The 22,273-nt window shown below is 46.2% G+C and overlaps 1 protein-coding gene across 8 annotated transcripts in view; it reads right to left on the bottom strand.

The window, feature by feature from the left end:
- Positions 1-2,886: 2,886 nt before the first annotated feature.
- Positions 2,887-22,273, bottom strand: part of MCC (MCC regulator of WNT signaling pathway) — a 324,907-nt gene continuing 305,520 nt past the window's right edge. For all 8 annotated transcript variants that reach the window (XM_055325155.1, XM_055325148.1, XM_055325150.1 and 5 more), the window contains 3 exons: positions 17,630-17,730; positions 7,015-7,137; positions 2,887-5,473 (listed from right to left, as the gene is read on the bottom strand). In XM_055325155.1, the coding sequence (XP_055181130.1) occupies positions 5,293-5,473; positions 7,015-7,137; positions 17,630-17,730 (405 nt within the window). In that variant the 3' untranslated portion in view covers positions 2,887-5,292. The remainder of the gene's footprint in view (positions 5,474-7,014; positions 7,138-17,629; positions 17,731-22,273) is intronic.

Raw genomic sequence — 22,273 nt, 5'->3', positions numbered from 1 at the left:
ACAAAGTAGCTATTTTACAGCGGCTAAAAACTAAAGGCATCTGGAAAGATTTAAAGCATACAAGTGAAGAATCTAAAAAATTACAAGGTATAGTACAATGTTAAGGGGCAACTTTAAAATGAGACTTTCAGTACAAACAGTAGAACAATACTGACAAATGCAAACTTAGTCACATGTGCTTTAATAACTGACAGTACATTCAAGCAAGTTTTTCTAATTCAGGTGGTTTAAAAGGAGCACATTTTCAAATAATAGGAAACTTAAATCTCATGCAAAGTAAATAATTCTTGATAATATGTCTAGAAACTGATTAGGCATAGAAAAATGAACATGTGTCATCTTTGCATTACATTCAAAGGAAAGCAGATTGTTACGGGCCCTCATTTACTTGGCAGTCCTGACATGAGCACTCAGTAAATTCTGTGAGTTCTACAAGTAGAACACTTCCCACATGGATTTGATTTGCAGAAAGTGCAAGAATGAATGGCACAGCAAGAGCTAACTAATAGCAGGTCATTGGTGTGACCGTGGAGGAATTTTTGTTGGTGGCTTGCTTCATTCTGCTCATCAGTGGATGAATGATTTGCAGCCACCTTGACTATGGAAAAATCAAGCACTAGTCAAGGATCTAGTTATTCAATAGCAGTTGCTGTTATGGGCCAGAATGATTTCTTTTCTTGGTCACATGCAAGAGCTCACTCAGATGCAAGATGGTTGATAAAGAATTTATCTAATATAACTCAATTAAAAAAATGCAGCCATTGGATGTGAAATGGTCTTCCTCTGTACAGGAATTGGTAAAGCAAGAATGCATGTACAGCTGCTTTTCAGCTTGTATTCTTTTCCATTTTTATATTTTAACAGCCATCTAGTGCTCAGGGATGATATGGTGGCAGCAGCCAGCACTGCATTGATAGTTCTGGTTCCAATTCTAAAAAGTCAATGTTTGGCGGCCTAAGACATGTATCTGTTGTTAGAAAGTTCAAGTGTATGAAACAGGGAACTTCAGAAGGCCACAGATTGAGCTATCTTCAACCTGGCCAATATAAACACAAAGTTTCAATGAACCAGAATAGGATTTGGATAAACTTCAGTGAGAAATAGGTGTGTGGCAAGTAGAGTCTGTATCATTTCTTGCCAAACTGGCCATTCCATGTAGATAAATAGAAAAATATTTGCTATAGGATTTATTTTGGAGTTTTAAAAAAAATGCTATTCTACAAAGCTGTCACTTATGGCAGAAAAAAAAAAAACTTAAAAATGTTACTTATGCTCCCTTCCCTCTCAAAAAACCTTGGCAATCCTATGACTACAGCCTAATTAAATTCAATGCAGAAATTTCACTCATCAGAATTCTCTACCTTTTGGCCTCTTCAAACTTTTTTAAGATTTTATTTATTCATGAGAGATAGAGAGAGAGAGGCAGAGACACAGGTAGAAGGAGAAGCAGGCTCCATACAGGGAGCCTGATGTGGGACCCCATCCTAGGACTCCAGGATCATGCCCTGGGTGAAAGGCAGGTGCTAAACCGCTGAGCCACCCAGGCATCCCTCTACAAACTTTCTAACTGTATGTCTTGTTATATCTAGAAATTTGGTACAGCTGTAAACTTAGCATGATCGTTTCGCTTTACATAGTTTCATGGCTGAGACATAACTCCCAGTTAGGTGTTTGTAAATGGTTTATAAGTTTTAGGGATCCTTAGGAGTTTCATGTCATTAATCCAAAGTTTTGGGTGTTTTCAGTAGTCCTGATGTCTTTCTCACTACCTAAAACATGAGCATGATATCCCAGACTCTTGAGGGTTTTAAGATAATTGACAGAAAAAAAAAAATTGCAGGATAACTTTTGTGGTCCATAAGAACACCTTTAGAAGGGAACAGGCAGCTACAGAGATTTTTAATTCATGCCAGTGGCATAGTCCAGGCCAGATGAGGTAAAACTATGGAGTGTTTTTTTTTTTTTTTTCTCCATTTAAAATAATGTGATCAATATGTAGGTAGGGACTGGGAGGAGATTTTCACATAGTTTCGAGTTCTTAGGAATGAGGCCATAGAAAGGACTTTACTACTTTAACAGTTTTCAAAAAGAAATTGCATAGGCTCTAATTTGGACTGCCTTTCTGGAGTAGTCAAGGCTCTAATTTAAAGTTCTCTGAGATCCCTGTTAAAGTATTGCTGCAGGCTCAGAGGAAGAGTTAGCAACAAGTGCAAGCATCTCAAAGGAGAATTAAGCAATTATGTTTAACTGGTACTTAATTTTTTTATTAACTTAACATTCCAGTTTCAGGCAGCATGGATATTAACTTCAGAAAGCTGACATGCTTGCAGATAAGAGTGAATCTGAAAGAGTTAATTACCTGCATTGGCAATGATGAAATATCTAGTGTACCTTTGGGGCTAGAGCAAGAGAGGGAGGGAGGGGCGTGATAAATCTCAACTGTCTGATCACTTAAGATACTGAATCATAAATAACTTCTGCTCTAAGTCTCAAAGAGGAATCTTACCACCTGCAAGTCCATAGCAGTTTGCAGCTGGTGCAGGTGGTGTTTAGCAACATCAGATCCACTGGTAGGCCCACACACTGATGCCAGTTCAGCCACAGGCAGAAGTCTCTTGCGTATGATTTTTTCCTTAATTTAGCAGTGGGACATAGATTCCAAGGGAACTGTAAAATGGATCCTTTCTTACCATGCTTGTTTCTCTAAGAGCCAGAGATGGAGCAGAGAAGGTAAATTCCAAAAAGGGGTAACCATTGAGGGAAGTAGAAACAAAAACATGGAAGTTTGAAGACTTTTAACCTCAGACAAATCCATACACTGTCTACCTATGATGGAGAGGTTAATATAAACTTCTATTTAGAAAGAAAAAGTCAGCTTAAAAAGTATTCGGGTACCTGCAATTATTTATTTAATCAATGTGGCTTTACTGGGCCCCACAAGTAGCATAAACAAATGCCTGTTGGTTGAGCTTCAACAAGGATCTTGTCTTAGGGAGTATTTGAAAAATACAAGGAAAGGAGTAGCTATTTAATTGCTTTTTTAAATTCCACACGTTTATAAAAGTAACATTCTTTCTGGGGAAATGTTTTTACCCAATCACCACATATTTAAAAGTATTACATTGAAGTATAAATTCGAAAGGAGGCCAGGTAGGGTCAGTCATATTGGGGCTTATAATGGAGGAGCTGAGACCTCCTGGGTCTGGAAGAGTTAGTTACATGACCCTAAAAGGAGGAGTTCTCTTTTAACTTGGACCAAGAATGGTAGATGGAAGTCAGCAGGGAGGATCGTATCCTTGTGTCAGCCACACTTTACAGTGTTCGTGAAAAGGAAAGCTGTTTCGATGCCTGTTCAGTCACAAAAGGGAAAGCCACGAATGTTCCCAACCTTGGACAGAGCGCTATCTCCCCTTGGCAAACTGGAAAAATGGGGAAAACCAACATTTTGTCTTCTGAACCTTTTTTTTTTTGCACATAACTTTTTCAGCCACATTTTCCATATGACAAAATGAAATTTTATCTGAAGTATATAAAAATTGATTTAAAGAAATCAAAAGAACTTTGACTAAATGGTAGATTCATAACAGAAACAGGAGCCTGGGGGCACTTTCACAGTGATCAAATCAGCCAAAAGCTGGTCCTTTCAGACTGGTAACTTTTTTTGGTTTGGGGTGATATATATATATATATATATATATTTTTTTTTTTTTGGTAAGATGGACAGCCTACTGCTGGCCTAAGAAAGAAGGGTGGTTGCTTTTGGGATAGAATTGCTCAAACTGCTCTGCCCTCCTAGGTGGTGGCTGGAGTGGCCTTCACTATAGCAAAGAAGGCTGGTAAACTTGTATCAGGTTGTCTGAAATCAGATCTTCAGCTCATGGACATTGGGACTCTAATGTGGTGACCTGGTCATAAACAAAACTGTCATTTCTGGCATTGGGATATAATTCTCAGGGGACCTTGGGTAGCTCTTCAACTCAGAATGAAAGGCAAGTGGTCCTTTAAAATGTATCCATGTGGGGTAACTACAGAAGAATTGAAAGATGAGGTGGACTAATGAATTTAAGATGGAGAAAGAATTTCAGGAAAAAGAATTCAGGTACTTTGGTCCTGGCCTAGCCCTGTCAGCAGTTTGCTTGAAATTTAATCTGTTCAAGTACCGTATACTAACCACCACTTCAGGGTGGGGGATGGATAAAAGGAGGCCTCAACAACCATTCCTTCACCCCCTGCCCTTTTGGAAGCAAAATTCAGTAGCAGTCTTTAAATAAGTAGGATCACCTGCAAAACTTGGTGTCCTGTGTCTTGCCCTTAGAGAAAGAGAGGCAGGTCCAGAGCTACATGTGTACTCATGTGGATGAATTTTGATTCCTGCAGAATAGCATTTATGTGGTGCCCTGGGGTGGGCAAAAGTACTAACAATGCTCTTCTGTTCTTGAGGAAACTCCTGATAGAATTTTAGTTCCACCATCTGTATCAATAGGACTATCTCAGCTCTAAGTCTTGGCTTTAATAAGGCTGCACTGGGAGGGAAAATCCGACAGTCAAAAGAAAGTGTCCTTCCCAGCCCTACCTCCACAGTGAGAGGTGAAAGAAGTGCTCATTCTCCCAAACAATCGTTCAGCCATAGCCCTGGGGTTGCCTGACCTGTAACTTTAAATGTATCTGGGACTGTAACCCCTATGTACCATCCCCCTGTAATCTCCTTCTCGGAGCACGTCTGAGTGACAGCCTGTCTCTCAGAGCTGGTACGAGGGTCTTGAAAGCCAAATCCTGGTTGCACAGTAAGCAAATCAGCAGTTCCAGAGGCCAAAGACACCTTCTCCCACTCCCACATGTGTGTCTGTGTTTATCCCTGAAGAAAGAAAGGAGAAACTGGGGATGTGAAAGACCAGATCACTACCAAAAGAGAAGAAAAGAATGGACCATCTTATAAAACAAATGCCAAGGGTACCACTGATGCACAACCTTCAGAACGGGTAGGAGAGTGACTGCCAGTGCTGAAAGCAAAAGCAAGGCCTACTGAGCATGGCACACAGAGCAGGTATTTACACACTGTCCATGGTCCCAGAAGGGGAGGCACAAGATCCTCTGGGGAGAGTACATGGTATCACCAGGCCACTCATCCCCAGAGCTGAGTCCATGGTACTCTGTTATGCAGGTGCTGACCTACCTGCTAGCCTTCCCTTTTGTCACTCTCCCACCAGGTGCTCTGTCTCCCAGGGCCCTTCTCTCCCCGGTGACCTGCTAGAGTTAGGCTTCCACAGGCAGAGCTTTGTGCCCAACTGCCAATTAAAGTGAAGTCTCATTGGTGTGTGGCCTTGAGTTCTCCTCCTCCAGCAGAGCTATTCTTTGCTTGAGCATCCTCACTTGGGTCTCGTGTCTCTCCACCATGGCCATCATCTGAGACTCCAACTTCTTCAGTTTGTTTTGATGCTTCTTCTTTGCTTTTTCATAGGCAGCCACCAGGTTGCTGTGGGGTGGGGGTGGAGGGGAGAGTGGAGAGAAGGAAGAGTCATCTGACTAGTGTTGAGACACTCGCTGTTCTGTCTGCTGGGTAACCAGGTCCAGAGAGGTCACTCGGCCTCTAAAGTAAGAATCTGAAATCAGGTATTCCACACTTGTGGCGATTCACCTGCTGGTTTAACTACAGTTGGTTTCCATGCTAGAGGCTAGTCCCTCATTAGGAAGGGTGTTAACCAACAACTCAGACTAGCCACATCCCAAACTGGATGAAGGCAGCTGAATTCCAGAATTCTGTCATTTAAATAGAAGTAATGAGTCTGCTGTTCATGGGTCAAGTGTAAGTTAGCAGGTATGTTCCTTAAGCCCTGCAGTCTAAGTGATCTCACCTAGGAGGAGTGTGGAGAGACTCTGATACCTTCTCTTTACACTTTGGGCTGATGGGATTCAGAGCATAGGGCCATAAACTACGGTGCTCACCAAACACAGAATACAAAGTGTCTGAACTGTCTTCCCAAGAGCCTGGTGATAAGAGAGCAAGAGGTAAGTCCAAGGCTGGGTAAGTCCTAAACCTATTCTGGTCCAAACTAGCACTCCAGTCCCTTCCATGTAGTCAGGTCCTCCCAGTGTGGTCTGAGGACCAATTCCCAGGGATTCCCAAGACCCTCTCAGGGAGAGGCCTCAGACACCCCTCAGGTCTACATGAAGCTCGGTGTTCCCTTGATTTCAGAACAGTACATTGTGAAGTGGAGGTGCTAATCTAGCTGCCTTCTGTTAAACCAGACATTAAAGAGATTTGCAAATTGTAAAAACAGTGCCACTTTTCTAATTATCTTTTTGGAAAATAGGTTTTTTTTTTTTAATGAATGCCAGTGTGTTACATGTAATGAATTTATTAATTTTTTTTGTAAATGAGTAAAAATTCAGAAAAATTTGTCTCAGTTTTTCATCAACAGATAATTTCTGGGAACAGAGTTCTTTGAGGTCCTCAGGTTTTCGTGAGCTTCCGTAAAGAGATCCAGAGCCCAAAAAACTTGAGCTTGTCTCACAGCAGTGCTCCGTAATGTTCCATGGGATACTTAACATTCCTCACACAGGGGCATCTGGCTGGCCCAGCTGGTAGAGTACCTCTTGATCTCAGGGTCATGGGTTTGAGCCCCACGATGGGGGCAAAATTTACTTAAAAATAAATAAAAAAATAAATGTTGCTCATATAAAAGTTAAAGAGCTAGTTTTGTTTGGAAAATATTGGCTTAAGCACAATTTTTTATTTTAATTGTATGACTTCTCAGAACTTTTATTGTATAAATTGTTAAGGGGATTATAGTATGCTGCATTTCCCAAACACATCTGAGGCCCCAAGGAGAAGCCTTTACTGAACATTTCTTAGTTTTCTATGAAACACTTTGGGATATGATGTATTAGGGAAGGCCAGGCTTGCAGGAGGGTGGCAGACTGGTGAGGACTTTCCATTCCCTAGGGATGGCTCCCAGCAATTAAGGAAATACCCTCCCTGGGCCTCCACTGGGAATCCTCAAATGGAGAGTTTACCTGTTGGCCCGCTTTAGGTCATTAACGAACTCCGCTGATTGCTGGTGCCGGATTTCACTGCTCTTGGTGAGTCTTTCCAAGGCGCTCACCAACTCTTGAACTCTGGCCTTCAACTTCTTTTCTCTGTATTGAGGAGAGACATGGCATGCTTTGAGTAACCCAACAAGATCGGGGCTATTCCCTTTGGAGTGGTGGCAGAGAGGAGGAAGGTTCAGCTTGCCAAGTCAAAAGGCAGGTACTAAAAAGGTACTAGAGGTACCTCGAGGTCCCCCCAGAACCAGAACATCTCAGCACTGCATTCCTAAAGGCTGATTTGAGCGCACGTTCTTTAATGGTAAGGGCCCTTTACAGAGCTCAGATCTCAGTATATGTCACAAAGGAACAAGACAGAAGGTTGTAGAATGTGGAATCTGCGCCAATCTAGAAGTTCCTTTCTGCCATGGGCATACCAAATGTTCAGCAACAAGTGCAGCTTGACACAAAACCTCATCTGGGTTCCACACTCCTCTTTGCCAAGTGTGCCAGTAAGCATCTCTTAAATCACTGATTTGAGAAGAGGAGCCTCTGGTCTGGGCAGCCTACCTTGGACAGTGAAATCAACATGATCCTAACTTTGCAAAAACAAAAAACAATAGTGATAGAGCAGAAATTGATACTGTCCTTTTAAAGGTCCTTGGTTCCCCTTTAAAGTACTAAATTAAGGGTGCCTGAGTGGCTCAGTCGGCTAAGCGTCAGCCTTTGGCTCAGGTCATGATCCTGGGGTCCTGGGATGGAGTCCTGCATAGGGCTCCTTGCTCAGTGGGGAACCTGCTTCTCCCTCCCCCTCTTGCTATCCCTGTGCACTCTCTGTTAAATACATTTTTTAAAAAATAAAGTACTTAAATTAGATTTGCACTTTGACAGCCTCCCTCCCACAAGGCTTCAAGTTCCATGGGCTCTTTTTACTCCTGGAATATCCCCAAGTAAGGGGATTCGGGCTCTGTTACAGGAGGTTTGTAGTGACCAATGGGCTTACTGCCTTCCTCTGATTCCCTCGAGCATAAGACCTGGGCAGGGAAACAGTAACAAGCACCCTCCCTAAAGAGGTCCGAGGCCCCCTGTCCCAGGCACAGTATCCCTGCATAGTCACAGGGCCCTGTGCAGATCTGTTCACATGCAGCACAATCTCATCTGTTTTATTTAAGCTCAGCAGGCTCCCAAACTGGCGTGTAGTCTCTTACCCAAACGTATCCCCAGTGCTGAGCACCACGCCTGGGTGACAGCAGCTCAGTGACAAGAGTTGTTAAAGCAGCTCCAGCGCAACTCCCTGAAGGTATCTGATTCCTTGGAGCATCATGAGAAACCAGATTGATGGAAGAAATAACTCTAAAAATGATTCATGGAAGGCAATCTAGGAGTATCTAGCAAAATAAAAAATGAACATACCCCTTGACGAGGCAATCTGATTTCTGGTTTTTCTTACAGGGTGTGTAGGTGTGTAAAGACACATGAGATTATGTGGGTTTACTTCAGTATTGGTTATAACAGCTGAGAATGGGAATCAGTTGGGGGACTGGTTAATTTCCGTAAGATATAATAGTTCTATTGAAATACCTGCAGTCATTTTTAAAAAGCTCAGATCAACATACACTGGTATGGAAAAGTGTTTGGTAAACAAGTCAAGGAGGCCAGTTTTGCAAAAACAACTAAAAATCTGAATGTGAATGGCTGAGAAACTAACAAAACACCAGAAAGCTACCCACTATTCAACAATGGGTGACTCCTGGAAGGGGGTGAAAGAAGGCTTTCCTTTTCTACTTTCCTCACTTCTGCATTGCTTAAAGATTTTATAATTTTGTATGCTTTCTGTAAAGTGTGAGAGCCAGTCTCAATGGTAACACTTCCTGTAGGAGGGTTGGGGGGGGGGGTTGGCCTCCAGGTGGAAGGCTCTCAGGGGTTCAAATGGTTCCGCCCTTCCAGGCTTCTCAAATCTCTTTTACATTTCTGCCTCCAGCTACTATAAGCTCAAGTCAAGCTTTTCAAGCTCGTTAAAGAACTGCAACACAAAAATCTAGCCTTGCTTTTGTGAGGATGGGGGGGGGGTGTTTAAATGAAACCTAACAACCAGCTCTGAATCAGAGGACTCCTGATTCCTAGCATATCCTCCCACCCACTCTAAGGAAGCCAGAGCCAGAGCAGCTGCAGAGGAATTCCTGAGGAATGTGTCTCTCCTGGGCCCGAGCAGCCACCAGGAAATCTCAGATCTGGCTGCATTTCCTGCTGAAATCCAGAGAGGGACTGTTTCCTAGCAGAAGGGAGAAGGGTCTTGGGAGAGTGGTGCCCTACAGACAGCCCTCTGTTGCTGAGGGAAGGCCAGGAAAACAGGAAGACTTCTCCAGCTTCTCTCTGGCTATAAAGAATGGGGAAGGGGTTTTTGTTCTACGTTTTGTTACTGTTTCGATTCTTTTCTTTCATTCAAAAGTGGATTTAATGATGTAAAGGGAAAAAAAATTGTGAAGGGAATTTAAAGTATCACCATGAACTCAAATTCAGAGCACAAACTGCCCAGAACACCCTTTCCCACTCCCCAGTTACATCCACACCGCTGCCCCACCTGATGAGAGCACAGAAATCCCAGCCTCACCACAAAACAAAGGGTTCCTTTGCCCAGTACCCAGACCCCTGGGGATCGGAGGGAACTTTCTGGACCTGGCAGGCTCTAACAGGGGACCCAACCTGGGAAGGTAGGAGAGGCCCTCAAAGACCCTGCCCAACCCAAACCCCCGCCTCAGGGGAGGGGGCAGAAACCCTGGGAGCTGAGAACTGCCCCCCAGAACTCCCTGGGCCTCAGAAAGGAGATGGAAGCACACTTGTTTGTACAGTGTCCAGGACAGAACTAGGTGCTGATTTATTTTTTTGAAGATTTATTATTTATTTATTCATGAGAGACACACAGAATGAGGCAGGCTCCCTGCAGGGAGCCTGATGTGGCACTGGATCCCAGGACCCCAGGATCACAACCTGCGCCAAAGGCAGATGCTCAACCACTGAGCGACCCAGGCATCTCCTGGATGCTTATTTATTTAAGAATATGAAGAAGAGGCCAAACCTCAAACCTAAACCTAAAATGTGGGTTACTTTACCTGTTTTCATTCGAGTGAGGCAAACACCTAGAGTATGAGTCTTCCCTCCCAAGTGTTGCTCATGGACTGAAACTAAGCCACTTTGAAGGAACAGTGAAAGGGGATTTTACCTCCATTTTGATCTTTGTACTTTTTAACTAAGGTTTTCTTTCCAGGGCAGCCCGTGTGGCTCAGCGGTTTAGCGCCGCCTTCAGCCCAGGGCCTGATCCTGGAGACCCGGGATCGAGTCCCGCGTCGGGCTCCCTGCATGGAGCCTTCCTCTCCTCCTGCCTTTGTGTCTCTCTCTTTTCTCTTTCTGTGTCTCTCATGAATAAATAAAATCTTAAAAAAAAAAAAAGTTTTTTTTCCAGCTCGTTATTTAACTCAGACAAAAGATCAACACGCAGAGCATCCTGAGGGAACTGAAACTATCCCTCAAAAGCAACGACGGCCCCCATGAGCCAACAAGACCCCAAGACCATGATGGATCAGATCTTTAGTGCACAGTTGCACATCCCCACAGACTTCTGTCCCACCTGTTCCTTATCTAGACCTCAGAGTATTTTCAGCACTTCAGAGGCAGCATTTATGATGTTAGTCGCTGCCTTCCCAGTGTTGGCCTCACTAAAGTAAATTCCTTTCCTGTTTCACCACTTGTCTCTCTTTGGATTTTGTCAGTGCAAGTGGTAGAACCTGGCCTGTTTGGGGGTCCAGGAGCACTTCTGGGTCCTGGTCAGAGCTCCAGACCCACACCTCCTGGAGGGCAGCCGAGTCGTGGTGGCCGAGCACCCAGGATGTGGCTGGCCTCAACTCAGATGTGTGCCAGAAGTGTAAATACACACCAGAATTTAAAGGGTTGGATGTAAACAAAAAGAATGAAATACTGATTACAGGTTGAAATGATATTTTGGATATACTGGGCAAAACTTTTATTTTTAAGTTTCAAATGTGGCTACTAGACCATTTAAAATTACCCATGTGGCTTGTATTTGTGTCTGGTGTCCTACCACCAGTGGGCAGCGCTGCTCCGGAGCCAGTGCATGTGTGCAGCACAGCACCAAGGGCCCTGGATTCTGCCTCAGTAGGTTTGGGGTGAGGCCCAGAACCACATTTTAAAAAGCACCCAGGTGATTCTATCTACCAAGCAGATCTGGGAAACTGGTTCTGGCAAAGTGTTCTTCACCTGGTGCCGTGGATGACCTCCATTCAGTCTCAGGAGGCTCTGGACTTAAACATGAACCAACACGCAGGGGCACACTTTCTGGAAGCCTACCGTTTTCCTCAGCTCGAAGTTCGACGGGGATGAAAATCCAGGTCCCTTTGGAACCTCAACCATTTATGTCCTGTTCCTTCTGGTTTCTAGTTGTGATCTTGGCCTTCAGCCGAGAAGTATAGTTTGTCCAGGTAAGGTAAATAAGGCTAACTCAAGCACTTTCCTGGGCTCCACACAGATAAGAGAGTAAAGCTTACCCCTACATGTTCCATTTGCCCCTCCACTGTTTTCTGGAGTGCCCAGGACGGCATAATCCCATCCTCCCTCCTTGTCTTCTGACTCAGGAACACGCCTGCAGTGGCAGGTGGAAAGTCACTGTGGGGTCACACTGCAAGGCCCCCTGGCACCTGCCTGCGCCTGCAGTGGCATCTCCGGCTCCACCCAAAGTGATGGTTCTTCCAGGGGCCCAAGGGTCCTGCCAACCTCTCTCTGACCACATTGCCAGCGGGTGGTTTTTCTTTTCAAAGACCGCGCCGGGCAGGGTACTGCCTGGGTGGGGTACGGCCACAGGGCCTGGGAGGTGCAAGGCAAGGCTCTCTGGCCCCCAGGGAGGCATATGCTATTAGCAAGATGAAAAGGCCAGGGCTGGCCAGTAATGGCAAGCCCGAGCACAGTAGGCAGTGCAGGAGAAAGGGGTCGGGGGTTCAGGGGCGCTTCCCCTGGGGCCATCATCAGGCCAAGCCACGGGGGCCCGCAATTGCTCATTAGATACAATTAGTCATGGAGGGGGCTGTGGGCACAGGTGACTCCTCTGTCCCTCGCCTCCCACATTTAGCCCTATAGGCTGGTCTCCACTGCCACAGCTCATGAGGTCGCCTGGGACCTTGGGATCTGGGGTGCGGGTCTGTCTGGACCTCACTTCCCTGCCCGCAGGCCTTCACTCCCTGCTGCCTGCATTCCAGCCGCACCAGCATCCCACCGTCTTCTGCACGGATCCTCCCTGGCTGCCACCTCGAAACCCCAAGTACTGAGGATGCAGGCGGGGATCGTAATTTGTGTCCTATCCTTTCTTTACTTGCCTCTTTCCATTCCCATTTATGCTCCTAAAACTCTATGTGCTGGAAGCTTCCAACTCATTATGTCCAGGCCTTCCCTTGGATCTCTGGACTTGTCTATTTGACATCTCAACTTAACAGGCATCTTCTACTTAACCTGCCTGGAGCAGGACCTTCCAGACCATCCTTCCTCCCGTCAGCGACAGCAACACTGCTGCCCAGCTACCCACACCAGTGTTGGGTCTCCTCCCTTTCCTGGTCCTCCACTTGCCCTCAACAACCCCTGGAGGGCAGTACTACTAGCATTTTGCAGATAAAATTAAGGTCCCAAACAGCTGATTTTAAAATAAGGAGATTATTCTGGGTAGACCTGACCTAGTTAGGTGAGCCCTTAAAAGGCGCTGGGCTCTACTGAGAAGAGATTTAAAGCTGGCAGGGGATCTGATGAGTGGGAGGTTCTCCTTGCTGACTCTCAGGATGGGAGGGGTGGTGAGAAAGGCATGTCAGAGACCTCGTGGGGCCAAGTTCCCACGGGTCAACAGCCAGCAAGTGGAGCTTCAGATGAGAACATGGCCCTAAGCAGAGAAGCCAGTCATGCGGTGCCCAGCTTCTGACCCACAGTCACAGGATGCTGTAAGCTACTAAATGGGTGTTGTTTTAAGCCACTAAGCTTGTGGTGATTTGTAACACAGCAACAGAACACTAATCCAGGGTAACCATCAGATTTATACCTTACAAAGTCACTTGGTGTGGCTGCAGGACTTCCCCTATTACTGAGGCCTTCTCAGGAGCACACGGATGTGCTTGGGAGACTCCTGCCTCAAACCAGGTCCCTACACAGCAATCTTCTCTGGCTAGCTTGCCTGTTCTCAACCAACTCCAGTTTGAGTGACTGGTCACCCTGCTGTGAAACATCTCTTCTTGACTATTGTGTTCTTCCTCCTGGTAGATGTGTCAAGGTCTGTCCTTGAGGTCTCTGCCTCATGAGTGACTTGCATGCTGGTGCAGGTCTGTGGGCCAGGGAAGGGGAAATGGGAGGCTTCCCATTCTGTCTGTGAACTCTGAGACCCTGCCTCCTGCACCTGCCTGTTCCTGTGTGGGCCAGCTCCCCTCCCAATAGGGCACATCTGGGTCCCCGAGAGCTGATGTCTCATGACCACACCAGTCAGGTGAGGCCCACTTGCCCCAGATGTCTCCTCGCAGGGATAAGACACACAGCCTCTCTCCAAACAGCAGTGGCTTGTTACTCATCAAAGAGAGAAAAAGAGGCCTCTGCAATCCTTTGCCTGACAAGTCAGGCACATCTGGTCCCTGGACAGAGTGGCCACTTTCATGTGTAAAGGCAGCATTTTACAGAATGATCCTGGTGGGCCTGGGACTGAATGCCTCGAGCCTCCTGCAGCAGCAGGGTGGCTGGTAGGTACAGGTGGCCATGGTGGAGCTGGAGCCAGGGCCTGATCTCCTACCAAGTGGGATCCTGCCACATGGATGTGGAATCATCTGAGGTGGTCACCACATCACCAGCCCCCTTCCTTTTTTTTTTTTTTTTTTTTAAGATTTTACTTATTCATGATAGACACAAAGAGAGAGGCAGAGGCGTAGGCAGAGTCTGTGGGACTCAATCCCAAGACCTGGGATCATGCCCTGAGCCAAAGGCAGACGCTCAACCACTGAGCCACCCGGGCATCCCACCAGCCCCCTTCCCAACTCTTTCTTGTTCTCTAGCACTGAAGAGTCCAGCATCCCTACCTTTTAACCAGTATGACCCGGGGTCTGTGTGTTAGAGGAAGTTTGCCTCCTGACCCCTGGCAGTTCACTTCCCCTCGGCATCTGGTAGACAGATGAGTGGTCATGTACTAGGGGTGCAAAGGTTCCCATCTGCCCACACCAAGCACACTACAGTGGACTGAGTGTTCAGGTGAGCCCACACGAGCGGGCTCAGCTCATACCCATCTGTAAGCACCTGTGCTAGCATGCGGGGGTCCAGCAGAGAAGGTGAAGGCAAGCAATGTCCCCACTGCTTCCCTATGTGACTATTCAGCCTTGCTGTGCCCGTTCCCATGCCACCCTCATCATACAGAGAACAACACCTGCTCCTCACTGCCTCCCCAGAATATGATGGAGATAAAACAGCCTCTCCTCTCAGCTGTGCTAGGTCCCGAAGGCAGGCTACACAAACACCATGTCACTACAAAGACGACTCATTTCTGAAAATACACTCTCAGCTGCATCTTTACAGTTCACTTCCCTGCTGGAAAGGTCATTCATGGAAACAGTAGACTAAGAGCAAGAGAGGGATTTGAGGTGAAGAAGGGTTTTGTGGCATGCATCTTGTGCAGAACACAGCAAAGATCAGGTGCCTCAGTAAGAAAACCTGTCCTGTGCGAGCCTGGAAACCTGGTCATCCAGATGGGTTTGATGGTAACACTGGAGCCAGTAAAGTGCAGTAATGTTCATGCAAGTGGAGGGAATGGAATCAGACCAGATGGGAGGCACGCAGTAAATGTGTGATTGTCTGGAGTCCTGGTTTGTTTCCAAGCAGAAGGGAGGGCGTTGCTGGGCTGCAAAGGACTGGTGGAAGCCAAAGCCCGGCAAAGTAGCCAGCGGGGAGGCTTGCCTGGGACAGGACCATGACCTAGAACCAGCCACCAGGATGCCACAAGGCACCTTCCAGAGGAGTTTCTCCTCCAGAAAAGGCCACTGCTGAGCCTGTTCCCAAAACTCCTCTCCACTCGTGCTCTTTGCAGCCTGGATACCTGGGCCTACAACTTTGGTGTTTGCAACCATCTTTTTCTAAGGGAGGAACTATTTCTGAAAATACAGGGCAGATTCCCTCAACAGACTCCAACCACAGTTTGGTAGTGATTTAAGACCTTCCAAGACGTTAGTTTCCACTTGATTTTTAAACATAAAAACACTCCCAGACCTCAGCTCTCAGGTGTCTGAATTATGTGCCCTCATGAAATGATTATTCCAGTTCCTCAGCTATATTTACAATATAAGGATGTTATTTTTCTTTCTCCTGTAGCCCTGTGGGTTCTTTCTGGGCTCCATCTCTCCAGGACTGGATCAGAAATCCACACTCACCAACTTACTGGAAGCCCGAACTAATGTGGTCTCTCTGTTTCGTCGGTGGAATCCTGCATCCTACTTGTGCCAGCAAAGGCCTTGGGGGTTTGGGGAATTTGAAAAAATGAGGGGCTTAATTTACTGATACAATATCCAAACGGCTCCCAGTTGGACGCGGGGAGTAGATTTGCATCCAGGTTTCTGGCACAGTCATTAGGGTTTGTTGAGGTATTTTCCCTGGGCTACTTTTCTCTTCCCGCCTCAAACCAAGCAATTACAACTTAACCTCATGGCCAGAGGTGCTGGCAATGTAAAAACAGAGTTATTACAACTTGGAAGGAAAGACACAAAGGGACAGTGAGTAAATCAGGAAGGCAGTGAAGTTCCCCCCACAAGGCAGCCTTCCATCCATCCCCAGCTTGGAGGCCACACTGTAACAAACTGGCCCAGCTGCATCAGGACAGCAGACTGAGTGGCTACTGTAGCTGGCTTCTCCTACTCCAAATCCCCAGAAATAATGGGAAACCCATTTTTAAATATCCTCAAGCATGTCAGGAAAGCAAGGAGTGTTCTTTGTATACCCGAAACCATGAGCAATCATAAAAAATAAAAGGTAGATTTTTATTCTTCTTGAAAAGGGAAACCACAACTCAAGATGCACAGAGAAGAAAGCTGCTATGAAAGGAGGAAGGGGATTCAGAGGTGATCCAACCAAAGGTGCCAGCCATGCAAGCAGGAGGGGACCAGACACTTGGGCCCATATGCATAGAGAGGTTGTCATCAGCCAGCAGGACAGGAAGCCCAAAAGTTGGGCTTGTGACGCCAAACCAAAAGTCACAAAACTCAACTCTAAAAAGAACTCACATGTAAGAAAACAGAGTTAATACAGCAAACAGAAGAACATTTTTAGAATATATGTAATAAATATCCTCAGATAGCCTCATCTTGTTAAAAAAGAGGGATAGATTTCATCACCAAAATGAAAAAACTCAACATAGAAGCTACACACCACAATGGATATAGCTGGGAATGAATTCGTGGGCTGGAAAGATGAGACAAAGAACCTTTCCAGAATAGCTACGTGAGCTCCTATACATTTGAAATGTTAACTGGTTTAATCTGAGATGTATTGTAAGTGTAAAATACATACCAGATTTAAAGACTTAGGGAAGAAGAAAAATGAGGGGAAGGAAGAAAAACGATCTTATACATCAGTATAAGATACTGTTAGATACATAAGTATAAAATACTGTTTAAAATACAGTATTTTTTAAAAAAAATACTGATTACATATTGAAATGGTATTTTGGATACACTGGGTAAATAAAATAAATTAGAGTGGATTTACCACTTTCTTTTTACTTTTTTTTTTTTTTTTTAAAGTAGGCTCCATTACTAGCATGGAGCCCAACGCAGGGCCCTGAACTCACAACCTAGAGATCAAGACCTGAGCTGAGATGAAGAGTCAGACGCTTAACCGACTGAACCACCCAGTCACCTTCCTTTTACTTTTTGAATTTGACCACTAGAGAATGTGAAATCTCCCAGGTGGCTTACATTCTGTGCCTACTGGACAGCGTTACAAAAGGATGGTGGGATGATGCAAATTATGATGGGGGAGACAGATCCGGGTGGGTCAGTGTGTTTCTCCTTGCAGAAGAAAAGGAAGAAGGGAGGGGAAGAAACACTGACACTAGAGGAAAAATGTCCAGGGCTAAATAAATACACACATAGGCCTTCTGATTGGGAAGAGCCAGTGATGTTGAAAGGAACTGTTGCCACCAAGTTGGGTATGAGACAGAGATGACTGTTGGATCATCACCATTTAACACTGTCCTGAAGTTCTAGTCGGGTATGAGACAGAGATGACTGTTGGATCATCACCATTTAACACTGTCCTGAAGTTCTAGTCAATGCAAGAGCATGACAGAAAAGCAAAGAGTGAGACATCTTCTACTTGCAGGTGAAACGACTGCCTATATGCTCTCCCCGTCACTCCCTTTCAACAAGCCTGGCACCAGCAGGGCCTCTTCCTTACGTTGATCCTCCCAGGCCCGGGGAAAAGTAGAGCATATCAACCCCTGCTCCTTCCCTGTGATGACCCACAAAGAGCTGACATGGGCAGCCAAGAGAAGTGGGAATGCATTGCTCACCAGGGCCGTGGGACTGGTGCTTACCTACGGATGGCGCTGGCGAACTCCGCAGGCAGCTCGCTGTCGCTACACGTTGTCCTTAGTTCAGCCAGTGACAGAGCTGGAGAGGCAGCATCAGCACATTCCTGTGGACAGCAGACACATTCTGGTTAGCCCTGGGGCCAACCCTGAGTGCACCTTGGAAGTGTAAGACAGCTCTGCTCCACTTATCAGGACTTTTGTAGGCCGGCTGGTGGGTAATGGGGACTCCCAGTATGCTCTGAGCACTCCACACATGTCCTCCCTGACTTGATCATCATGGTGACCCTTTGAGGCAAATACTATCATTATCCCCATTTACTAAGGAGAAAACTAAGGCACAGGGTAGTTATGTTGCCCCAAGTCATCAGCTAGGACATGGTGGAACCAGGATTCAAACCCAACTCAGCTGGCTACAGATCTGTGCTCTTCACCACTGGGTTAAGCTTGTGATTCATAAAAGATAAGTAGGAAATACACCTGAGTGTCTTTGTCCCTTCCCCCCACCCACTTCTTGGGAGAAGATCAATCTTTTCTAGATTTAGGAGCTTTAGTGGGTTCAGTGTAATCTTCTAGAAAACCCAGGAAAAAGGGAAGAAAAGAGATGTGCACCCTCTGTGTGTGAATTTTTTAAAAGAGAGAAGAGAAAGAGAGACTGGGGAGGGTGGGGTGGGTGGGGTAGTGGGGCAGAGGGAGGAGGAGGGGCAGGGCGGAGGGAGAGAGAGAATCCCTCTGTGGGATTGTGTGGAGTGTGGAGCCTGATGCAGGGCTCCTGAGATCATGACCTGAGCCCAAAGCAAGAGTTGGAGGCTTTAACTGACTGAGCCTCAGAAGACCCCATTTTTTTTTAATTGAAGTAATTATACTTGTAACTTGATGACAAGTTACATTCATTTCAGTTGTGATCCCACTCACATCTAACCTTAGACAGGAATTTTGATGTCATCTAAACCCAATCATTTCATTTTATGGATGAGGAAGTGTCAGAGCCAGAACTCTTAAATCCTTTTCTTTTTAAACAAGGAGATTTTTTTTTAAAGATTTTATTTGTTTATTCATGAAAGAGAGAGAGAGAGAGAGAAGAGAGAGAGGCAGAGACATAGGCAGAGGGAGAAGCAGGCTCCATGCAGGGAGCCTGACATGGAACTCGATCCCGGGGCTTCAGGATCACACCTTGGGCCAAAGGCAGGCACTAAACCTCTGAGCCATCCAGGCATCCCAGAACTCTTAAATCCTAAACTGAATCCGGACTACTCATAAAGCAACCATCATCAACATTGGAGTACTCTACTTTCCCCGTCTGTGCAGACAGAGGGCAATGGCTGTGCTGCATAATCCAGTGGCCCAAAGGGTGCTCATCTGACCACTTGCCCAGCAAACACGTGCTGAGATCTTCAACAACCCAGGCTTGAGAATAAAAAGCTTGTGGTCCATCGCAGAAGATGGAATATAAACAGAAAGTTGTATCTCGATGGGATTAGAACCACAAGGAAGTATAAAGTGAGTGCCAGAAGTCCAGATGACAGGAGGTCACAGGGTCTCTCTCAGCCCACTCTGGTACAGGAGGACTACACCCAGGGCTCTATGCAGCAGCACTGCCAGCCTCTGCACACCTCTCTCTGCTGTGTCCTCTGTCTACACTCCCCACCCTTCTCTGTCTTGGTCCTGCAGACCCAAGCCTCTTCCACAGGTCCCTGGCATCTGTTTTGACCCTAATGCCCTCTCCCTTTTCTTTATGCATCAGCTCCCATATGATGTTAACATTTCATAAGAGTCCTTAAAGGGCGGCTTTGTCTCACCTGGTGCCTCTCATTGAACATGTCTGGTAGGATCCACTGCATAGAGACAAGAACTGCAAAGCTGAAAGCAGCCTGGGTAAGACTCGGGACCCAGCTTGTTAGCTGGAGGGAAGTTTTAAAGGCAGCACAACATCCACCCTGTAGAGCCACAGTGGATGTCCTACATCCAAACCTTGCCTGCCACCTGTTTCCATAAGGCCTAAAGGCTAAGTATTGTTTTTCTATTTTAAAAAATCATGAAAAAAAGAATATTTTGTGATGAGTACAAATGCTATGAAATTTCAGTGTCCATAAATTAAGTGTTGTTAGAACACAGCCCACACCTCTTTGTGTCTACACTATGTGTTCATGCTGCAGGTCTAGAACAGCAAAGTTATGTACTTGCAGAGGAGTCTGTGTGACCCAAAAGCTGTAAGATAATGGCTTCTGGCTCTTCACAGTTTGGCAACCCCTCCTACATACAGACTGCCTGCCTCATTTACTGATAGACAAGATGAAATGAATAGCCCAGAAGGGAGATTTCATTGAACTAATAGATGGACCTGATATTTGAAAGACAGGATAATCAGCTTACAATAATTTCATTACTTAAATACCACAAGGTACTCTTAGAAAGCTTCTTACTTGAATGTAAAAAAAAAAAAAAAAAGGAAATCAAACCATCTGGCTTTTTCCATTAGATTTCTGTACTTTGGGGCAGCCCAGGTGGCTCAGTGGTTTTAGCACCACCTTCAGCCCAGGGTGTGATCCTGGAGACCCGGGATCGAGTCCCACATTGGGCTCCCTGCATGGAGCTGGCTCCTCCCTCTGCCTGTGTGTCTGTCTGTCTCTCTCTCTCTCTCTCTCATGAATAAATAAATAAAATCTTAAAAAAAAATATTTCTGTACTTTGAAGTCATTCCACAAAACACAGTGTTTCCCCCAGTCAAAATAAACACCAAGAACTAGGAGAAAATGCTCAGCTTGTGGGCCTTCTGGCAAGAGCTCAGTGAGTCCATTTCTACCACACCCTAAGAACACACTGGAGCTCTGTCCCAGAGAGACTGCTAGCAGACTCAAATGGCTAGACAAAGACTTTTAAGGTGTTGGCATGGAAGGGGAAACCCCATTATCTTGAGCCCCAGATATTACCACATGAAACTCTTCATAGACTGCTGCCCACCTGGGCTCCTCTGGCTGGGGACAGATGGTTTCATGGTTTCACTCTCACAGTGACCTCTCCTAAGCCCAGACTGGGGCACATCATGCCCTGCTGCAGAGCCTTCAGTGATTTCTCATTGTCCTCAGGACAACACAGCCACCTGACCTCTTTAGCCAATGTACCAATTCCTCTTCCCCCTGGGTCTTTGCTCTTGGCATTCTATTGGCTTACAGGGGACTGACTTCTCTGCCTCAACCCTCTTCATCAGGCTGGCTGCCACACTCTACTGGCTCTGAATCCAGGAAACCTATCCCAGATCTCCACATCTGGGCTCTGTCTTGGGCCCGTGGCCTCCCATCGTGCTAGGAATTGATCCTTGGTTTTAGGTCACTGTTTGACAAATCCTCTGTTTCCCCATCAGTGTTCCTCTCTCTGGAACAGAAACTCCTGGAGCTGCCTCTAGCACCTCATCGGGACCAGCTCCCACCTATCACATGAATGGATGATGAATGAGTAGCCAGGTCTTGGGAGAGATGGCCCAGTTGGGTGCCATGACTGTGAACTCCCTTAATTCCTCTGCTAGTGCGAGGTAGAGTGTAGCTGTGGACCTTTGAGAAGCACGTTCTGCAGTTCTCAGCTGTTTGGGGAATGACTACTAACTGCCACACCAATCAGCAAGTCGCATCCTTTACAGGTATGAAACTCTCCCAGAGACTCCTTTGGGCTGTAAGAAGCCACTCCTGAGATAGGCAAGTCAGCGTGTGCCCTGGATCCTGGGCTGGAAACAAACTGGGGTCAGGAGAAGCTAGCATTTATTAGGAACAGGAAGTATGATGCAGAGTACAGAATGTCAGTACCCTGGGACAAGGGATGTAATTCTTCTGGGTCCTGAATATTTCAGAAAAAGACTTCTGGGCTCATGGGAGTGTGAGACGACAAGATGACATCACCTGTCAGCCCACGCTCTGGGACATACTGTGTCTGATCCAGGGCCTGCCTTCTTCCTCATCTGCCTCGGAGGCTTCCTCCTTCCCCCGTGCCTGACATTTGAAATGCCAACAGAAGCTGAGGTGCCAGCATGAATGAGACAAGGACGGCGGTTAGCCAAACTGGGGTTAAATCCCGATTCTGCCATTTATTAGCAGCAAGACCCTCTCGTCTCTTGTAGGCCTTATTTCCCTCGCATAAATGGGGACACCTCCTCCTTAGAGCTGAGATTCATAGGAGGCCAACAAACGCAATCATCAGCACAGATATGACCAGCAGGCCACAGGCGATGGGTCACCTTGCCAGGCAGGGGGGCCAAGGAGGCAGGCCGGCGTCAGGTCACTGGGCGACAACACAGGTGACTCCCTGGATCAGACTGTGGCACAGGAAAATGCTTTAACTAGTATCTAAAGTGGGATTTTTTTAAAGTGGGTTTGGTTTCTTTGCACTCAAATGTTACCTTCTTTAAGATATCTAGAAAGGGGAAAACCTGGGTGGCTCAGTGGTTAAGCGTCTGCTTTGGCTCAGGGCATGATCCCAGTATCCTGGGATCAAGTCCCATATCAGTCTCCCCGCAGGGAGCCTGCTTCTCCCCCTGCCTGTGTCTCTGCCTCTCTCTGCGTGTCTCTTATGAATAAATAAATAAAACCTTAAAAAAAAAAGGTATCTAGAAAGGCTTGCAGTTCCCATGCAAATAAGGAAATTGAGGCTGTGGGGCAGGAG

The sequence above is a fragment of the Nyctereutes procyonoides genome, unplaced genomic scaffold, assembly GCF_905146905.1.
Source record: "Nyctereutes procyonoides isolate TBG_1078 unplaced genomic scaffold, NYPRO_anot_genome, whole genome shotgun sequence".
Classification (NCBI taxonomy): domain Eukaryota; kingdom Metazoa; phylum Chordata; class Mammalia; order Carnivora; family Canidae; genus Nyctereutes; species Nyctereutes procyonoides.
Note: the sequence above shows the minus strand (reverse complement) of the source record. Positions and strands in the feature narration are given on the sequence as shown.